The sequence below is a fragment of the Puntigrus tetrazona genome, chromosome 12, assembly GCF_018831695.1.
Source record: "Puntigrus tetrazona isolate hp1 chromosome 12, ASM1883169v1, whole genome shotgun sequence".
Classification (NCBI taxonomy): domain Eukaryota; kingdom Metazoa; phylum Chordata; class Actinopteri; order Cypriniformes; family Cyprinidae; genus Puntigrus; species Puntigrus tetrazona.
The window spans coordinates 17,608,265-17,616,838 of NC_056710.1; the positions used below are offsets into that span (position 1 = coordinate 17,608,265).

Consider the following 8,574-nt stretch of genomic DNA (forward strand, 5'->3'; position numbering starts at 1 on the left):
TCTTATCTTTGTAACCTTTCTCCCGTTCAGCAACTAGATTACGAGAGTAAGAGGTTGTACTCACTACGGGTGCAGGTGACCAACACGCATATAGATCGACGCTTTGAGCAACTGGGGCCTTTCAGTGACACGGCGATTGTCCGGATCACGGTCACGGATGTGGATGAACCTCCAGTCTTCAGTAGGGCTCTATATATTTTTGAGGTGGATGAAGACACCCCCGCTGGCAGCTCGGTTGGCACGGTGTCCGCTCGAGACCCTGATACGATCAACCACCTGGTAAAGTAAGTAACTCTTAAACGCAAGCATAAATAATGAATTCCGCTTTACCGTTAGGAAACATTAAGCTTAATTACTTCAATCTTCTAACCATCCGATTGCAAGCCTATGGAAATACCAAGCTAGGACATTTACATCACTATGAATAGGAGAAATTGGAACACAGAATATGGCAAAATAAGTCCAGCCTTCTTAATAAAAGAGCAAATGTCCGATTGGTTGTCCAATGGATACCATAGAAAGATACCATTACTTCCCTACTATATAGTATGCGAAAAACTGTACAGTATGACAAAAGAGTAGTATGTCCAACTTCATAGTAATTGCAAAGCAGTTGACGAAAAGCTACTGGATTCTCAAGTGCACCTTTAGTGAACACTTTCCTATCCCCCGAGGCCACGGTACATTCGAATTTCATTCCTACTACCCACATAGAATGTTCTTTTCAAAGTCATGTAGTAAAATTCAAATGCAAATGTAGTACTCAGATACGCAATTTGGATGCATGCTTAGGACTGCACATGTGCAATACTTGTACTGTCTGAATCGATAAGCATATCATTTAAGCATATCAAACAATATTTATGACTTTATGAGAAGTTATTTAAATTGTGCCTATCATGGTAAAGGTTAATATTTTGATTTAGGAATCCCAAACAACAGGTCGACATACATGCAAGGTCAAAAAACACTTTTTATAATATGCATTTATTTTTATCTTATTTGTTCAGTGACTTCCAAACGGTTCAGCGGTCCATCGGTGATTGGGTGATTTAATTTATTGCAATGTTTGTGAGCTTTTATTGCTACAAAAGCAGCATCTAGTGGCGAGAAATGAATTTGCCTTTTCATTCAGACCAGCGCAAAAATCAAGTTTTCCTAGATCTGCACAAAAAAGTGGGCCGGCAATATGTTAATATTTCATTTTGACGTCACCATGAAACGGTTTGGGAGTCTTTTTAAAATCAACTCGTTTCAAAGATTCTAAGTCCGCTCTTTCTTTTAAGAGACAATACCTTTATACATGGCGCACTTTCAGATTTAAGACTTTGTTTTCATTCTTAAACCCATGTTACACACTGCATGAAAAGTCATTTTCAAAAATCCTTAACAGGGGGCACTTATGCCATTTCAAGATTTCCCCATTGAAGTAGACAGAACTTTTTCTTGCTTTCCCGAAATAACTTCCATTTGGGCAATGAGTGAATAGACTTTTCTTGAAAGGGACTTTGTCTAATAGGCATATAATAGACCTTAGTCAGAGTATCACCGTATTAAATTTTTGACAGGAATGAAAACGAGGCTGTGAAGGATAGAAGTGCAGTGCGTTCAATGTATTGTACTGTTGTTTAACAATATACCAGCTGTTCAGCTGAACAACTGCCAATGTGAGTTGTGAGTATTATGTAATCTAATGACTTGACATCTAACTTGACTATAATATATATATATATATATATATATATATATATATATATATATATATATATATATATATATATATATATATATATAAATTCATTTTAAATATGAAAAATTTAAAAATTTATTCTATAATATACATATATAAATATATATAAACATTAAAATTATTTTATAATACTTTGTCTCATTTAAAATAACACAGCATTTGTTATGTATATACAGTATAAAAAATAATATAAGTAATAAACTGTAGAATAGTATAACCAATAATAAACAACTAGTGAGGACATTTTGAGTGTCTGAATGTTGCTTTTTTAGCATAATGAAGGAAAGGGAAACTTGATTCTGCTATGATATGACCCCTTTAATGTTTTGATGCTCATACTAGCTTTGCAATGCTTTCTGTTGCACTCATTATATTAGCTGCATTACCATCCAAAGGCTTATTTAGCTAATAAGGAGTCTTCTGTCAACAGATAATCTTAGCCATTGTAACAGGCAATTTAATGGTCCAGTAGAGATTTGAACAGAGGGACCGAGTAATTAAATGCTTTTGAATATGCAGCGAACAAACAAGTGGTTGCTTTCACCTTAGACACACATAAAAGGTACATCGGGGGAAAACAGAAAAATGACACCTTCAAAAGTGTCTCCCAAAACATCAGAACATAAAGTTCATTACGGTGTATGAAAATCAAGCAGAACACGTCTTCGCCTTCCACATTTTGGTTGTTGATCAGATGTTTTGTGCTCGGTTAAATCCAATCCATCAACATGTTCCCAAGTGTGCGCGTGTGTATGTGTGTGAAGACGGGGGAAAAGCAAATTATTCATGGGGCCTCAGTTGGTGATTTCCCTCCGGAAGTTTGGCAAGATGAATACAGGCGCTGTTTTATCTCCCCCCTCCTTTCCTTTCTGAATTCAGACTTTTATAAGTCACAAAGTTGGTGTGAAAGAGTGTGTCTTGTCTCATCTCCTGTCCGCGTGCGCACACTGCGAGCGATTGTCTGAAAAGCTTGTCCTTCTGGCTTACTCATGCACGTCACACTCAGTTGCATATTTAAATGTCAGCAGAATATGTAAGCTGACATTGATAAATGGGTTTAATAGGAAAGATTTCCTTTTCTTATTTCATGAAAACAAAAGGCAGGGGATCAACAGAGTGATTAGCATTCAGGCTCTTTCAAACGAGCCACTTCAAAATTCACAACACGCGATATGCGGTTAAGGATAATTGATAGTTGCTAGTTGCTTCGGCTAGGAAGGTGTTCGTCACAGCTGGCTATTCGATGCATAATGCATAATTGATTACTTAAAAATTAGCACTTACTGGCAATAAGGTGCTACTATTCTGATTTAAAAAAAAATAAATGCAATGCTAGAGTTGCAACGAGACCAGCAAAACCTACCATCAGTACATAAACAAATATTTAATGAGCATACATATTATAATATATTATAATTGTAAATCTACTTGTGATATAAAATGATACTGACTTAAATAACAATGACACTGACATATGACAGACATAACTAACTGGTGTTTGGAGAAATTAAAACTAAATTTTATTTTTTTTTAAATTACATTAAATTAAATTAAACTAAATAAGCTAAAAAAAAAAAAAAACTATTCCAAAATATTTTAGAATATAAAACCCAACCTAATTACTAATTTCATAAGTATTATCCACTTTTTTTTTTTTACATACTTCAATCAAAATCATTTGTGTGTAGCCAAGGGTTTTGAATTGATTGTGGTTTGAATACACTTTCATATGAAAGGGCTAACTTCTGGTGTGTCGTTGTGGCAGAGTGTTACACCATAAAAACACTCCCAGCAGAAAGTAATTGAAATGCACAAGGTGGGGGATGATTACAAGAAGATTTTCAAGTCATTCAGTGTCCCCTGGAGTACAGTTAAAAATCAATAATTAAGAAACTGAAAAAGCCTGGGATAGCTGTAAATCTACCTAGGGAAGGATGTCCTTAACGCGACACTGTGCAAGAAGAAAACTCAAAAAATGGTTACAAGCGTCAGTACCTAAGACTGGAAAGACATTCGACATCTGTTACCCGTGTCCTTCACCATTCAGTGCTGAAAAGAGAAAGCAACTGCTAAAAAAACTGTCATATGACATTTCGTCTACAGAAGGCATGTGGAGACTTTGAAGCCAGCTGGAAGAAGGTTCTATGATCTGATGTGACTAGAATTGAGCTTTCTGACCATTAAAATAAACGCCACGTCTGGCATAAGCTAAACACTGAGCATCAGCAGAAACAGATCATCCCCACTGTGAATCATGGCGGTGGCAGCATCACGCTGAGGGGCATATATGCTTCCCTGTAGCAGGCACTGGAAGGCTTGTGAGGGTAAAATGAATGCTGCAAAATACACAGAAGCCCTGGAGGAAAACCTGATGGGGGCTGCAAGACGCCTGCAGAAGGAGATTTGTTTTCCAGCAAGACAATGACCGGAAGCATAAAGTCAAAGCTACATAAGAATGACTAAAGAAAATGGTGTCCTGCAGTGGTCCAACTTCAGATCTCAAACTGAGCAATTATGGGTGGACTCGTGATGTCCATGCAAGGTGGTTTTCGTGCAAAGATGGATGTTGTTTGCTGAAATACTGACTTGAAGAACGTGAACACCGACGGGGTGGTGCGTCATTTAGATGACTTGGAAAAAACATTTTAAATTCCCATTTAGTTCTTGAATTTGAATTCAACAGGTATCAAAACAGTAAAAAGGAAATGGCATTAGACATAAATGTTAGTTTAGGATTTACTTTTAAACAATTTTCAAGTTTCATTTCACAAATATTTACTAAGAAACCACAAGTAAGACAATGCATTAAACAAGACATAAACAAGTAAAACCCCTTAAACGGCATTTCTGTTTTGCATTTACAACTTGTTTTGTTTGTTTTTTTAAGTATAATTAATAAACACTATTTTAATTGCATGATTTTTATAAATTAGATATTAAATAGTTTTAATTCACTTTCTGTTAATCCTATTCAAATTCCAGTTCAACTTGAATTGCTCAACTTCATGCTCAAGCTAAGCTTAATAACTTTAACCAATTAGCAGAAATGTTTGCACAATGACAAAAACTGATTTTTCTGTTAAATCCTGACGAAATGCAAATGAAATCCTCTGTTATTCGATGCTGTAAAACAGTGCAACATAAAAACTTCCAAGAGGGTGAATATATATATATATATATATATATATATATATATATATATATATATATATATATATATATATATATTTTTTTTTTAGATTTTTTTTTTTTTTTTTTTAGATGCTGTAAACCAGTCCGAACCGGCATAAGGATTCAATATCTGGTCTTCTCAGCAGGGTAGTTTGTAGCCAAGGTCTTAAAAAACAAGAGGTACAATGTATAGTTTGTTGTCCTCGGCGTGTAACTAACATCAATGCGTTTGACGAGGGCAAATTTGTTCTCTATTAGAGATGTCAAATCAAATACATACCACCGTTTGAAGGAAAATGAAACCAGTCTGGGCTGATTTATCTGGCGGACGGCACAGGCACTGTTCCGGGCTCTTGATTATGGGTCTGTGATGTACCCTTTTTCACTTCCTGGGGCTGTGTTTACAACTCTTTAAAACACTGAGGACGTTCCGTCCCTGTGTCTGAGCATAATCAGAGCTCCATTGTCTTGCATTCATTACCGTCATTCTTGTTTTCAGATACACCATTGATCGTCACACAGACCTGGAGAGACTGTTTAACATCGATTCCAACAATGGGACCATCAGCACACTGCAGGGTCTGGACAGAGAAACTTCTAAATGGCACAACATCTCTGTTCTGGCAACCGAACTCAGTAAGTTTGCATTTGCCTTTGCTGATGTGATAATGCCGTAAGGTTTACTTATAACAATCCAGAACGCACTCGCCTTTTAATTCAATATTTCAATTTTAAATCACGAACTACTTGTGGTGGGGAATTCATTTCCGGGTTTTTTGTTTGTTCAAACCTTTTAAAAAATAATGTGCTGTACAAGGTGGACTAAAACTTTGGAGCCTCGAGACATTTTTGGAAATGGCTTAAACCACATTAATACAATAAATGACTGATGACAAAAATCAAACTGTCACCTTGAGTTGTGGTTTAATTCATGCTTTCTGCCTTCTCGGCAGAAGAATATACGCCTCGGGTAAAAGGCTGAAAGACAAATAGAGAGAAACAAAATTAGACCTCTTGAATGCAAACTGAATATCTTCCACAATTGCTGAAGCGCATTCATCATTGGCATCTAGGTACTGCCCTGCAAACCAGAGTGCCGGTGTTTATCAAAGTGCGCGACGTGAATGACAATGCGCCTGAATTCGCCATGTACTACGAGACCTTTGTCTGTGAGAATGTCAAAGCTGGTCAGGTATGCCGCAGTTTCATGTTTATTCATTGTTTCGCAGAAATATTTTACTAAACGCTTCTGCTTGCTTTGTTTTTCTGCTGTTCTGTAAAGCTTTAGAGCTACATTTATGACTAAGATGCTTTTGTTGTATTACATAGTTCTGTGTTGAATTAGAATGAAATGAAAGCAGTGAATCATCTCAGCTTGTTATGTTTCCAGCTCATCCAGACCATAAGTGCTGTGGACACTGATGAACCTCTTGTCGGACACAAGTTTGTTTTCAGTTTAAGCACCATCAACCCAAACTTCACCATCTTCGACAATGAAGGTAATTCAATTGAAAAAAAAAGAAAATTCATCAGATTTAAAATAGCAAGACGAGTTTAAAATAAGAAATGCAATGTAAAATATAATTGCTGAGACAATTACTGTATACATATGTATATTTACCATTGAGTTTAATACTTTTGTTCAACAAGACTGGAGTAATTGATGCAAAAAAAACTGCTTCGCTTTCCTGTCAACTATGAACCGTCCTTTAAAATTAAAGGCAAAACTACCAAAAATAAATCTTAAAAATGTAATCAAACAAAATATACAAATTTATGTAAATGGTTAGATTTAACATGTGCAAACCACAAAGCCTCAGTTTGAAATAATAAAGTCATATTTGTGATATAAAAATAAGATGTGAAAAAAAATGGGGTGAATTATTTGAGGAACCTGTTTGAAAACAGCTACTAAAGGCACACATAACGCATTTCACCATGCAATCAGCTACAGCTCTTCATTGTTAGCATGTTTGTACTTGAAGACAGTATCGGTGTAAGGCATAGTACACTACAGATGCACATCTGTCACGCGAGCGAACTACAAACGGTTACTGCGTTTTAATTAATTCAAAACATATTTTTCACGATGCCAAAGACGCGACAATTACATTGCTAGCTGAAACGCAACTCAATGCTTAAGCTCTGAAAACAACGGAGTCTATCACGCGCTAGTCACTGTATCTCTTTTGATCTCGACATCACTGTCTTGTAGACAACACAGCACGGATCCTGACCCGCCGGGGCGGCTTCAACAGAAGAGAGATGAACTCATACCTGCTGCCTGTCGTCATCTCAGACAACGATTACCCCATCCAGAGCAGCACCAGCACGCTGACGGTCCGTGTCTGCGCCTGCGACAGCCGTGGGAATGTGCAGACCTGCAGCACAGAAGCCCTGCTGCTCTCAGCTGGACTCAGCACCGGAGCCCTGGTGGCCATATTACTCTGCATTTTAATACTACTGAGTAAGTGCTGAACTCCTGTAAATATACAGTGCTGGGACATGTTTAGCTGTTTAAAAACATTTACACGGCCCTGTGTGGTGCCGCTCTGAACACGGTGTACCTGGGCAGATGCCCAATTGTGCATATGGTTAATCCGGATCTGATTTAGGCCACCCTGAACATAGCAGCATTTTAGTTTACTCTAATGCATGCTATGAATCCTCTAAACATATGTAGTGCTCTTTCTTAGGATCGTTTCATATATTAATCTATATGTACTGATGTAACTAAAAAAACAAAAAAAGTAAAAAGAACGAACACTCTGGCTTCGCAGTGCAATCAACAAGGCTCAAACAGAGACAGGAGAAAGGTTGGGTTTCTAGCTGTTTCTGTTGTTTTGTCTTACCTCTTCGGGTCAGAAGCGGGCTGATTCTGTGATTGAGTCATACATCTCGTGGTTGCAGGCTCAGAACAGGGTGTGTTTACTCAGAAGATACATTAATCACCTTCTGATGAGGAGGAGACTGTACTTTGGCACAGCGTTTTGATTGGATGTGGACTTCAGAAGTGGCCACACATTGTGTTCTACACGTTCTCATGGATCCTCAAACCACAAAGAGTCTTTGTTCAGAAGTCTTACACCTTTCAAAAAAAGTATATTCATTTTTTCATTATTACTAATTTTGAAGTGCTGTCAGTAGATCGTTTGAAGCTTCACAATGAGGTACCATTTGTTAGGGCAAAAATTTGTTTGAAAGTTGGACGGACGGACGGACAGATTAACAGGTACAGTATATAGATAGACTAACATACAGACAGACAGACAGACAGACAGACAGACAGACATACTGACAGACAGACAGAAAGATAGACAGACAGACAGAAAGATTAGACAGAAAGACAGACAGACAGAAAGATGACAGACAGACAGTATAGAGACAGACAGACAGACAGACAGACAGACAGATAGACAGAACATACAGACAGACAGACAGACAGACAGACAGACAGACAGACATACTGACAGACAGACAGAAAGATAGACAGACAGACAGACAGACAGACAGAAAGATAGATAGATAGATAGATAGATAGATAGATATAGATAGATAGATAGATAGATAGATAGATAGATAGATAGATAGATAGATAGATAGATAGACAGATTAACAGACAGATGGAAAATACAAACAGACAGACAGATAAA

At 37.2% G+C, this 8,574-nt stretch overlaps 1 protein-coding gene across 1 annotated transcript in view; it reads left to right on the plus strand.

Annotated features, from left to right (window-relative positions):
• Positions 1-8,574, plus strand: part of LOC122355859 (cadherin-10) — a 48,103-nt gene that overhangs the window by 32,201 nt on the left and 7,328 nt on the right. The window contains exons 7-11 of the mRNA XM_043254441.1: positions 31-284; positions 5,421-5,557; positions 5,995-6,113; positions 6,312-6,420; positions 7,137-7,388. Of these exons, the coding sequence (XP_043110376.1) occupies positions 31-284; positions 5,421-5,557; positions 5,995-6,113; positions 6,312-6,420; positions 7,137-7,388 (871 nt within the window). The remainder of the gene's footprint in view (positions 1-30; positions 285-5,420; positions 5,558-5,994; positions 6,114-6,311; positions 6,421-7,136; positions 7,389-8,574) is intronic.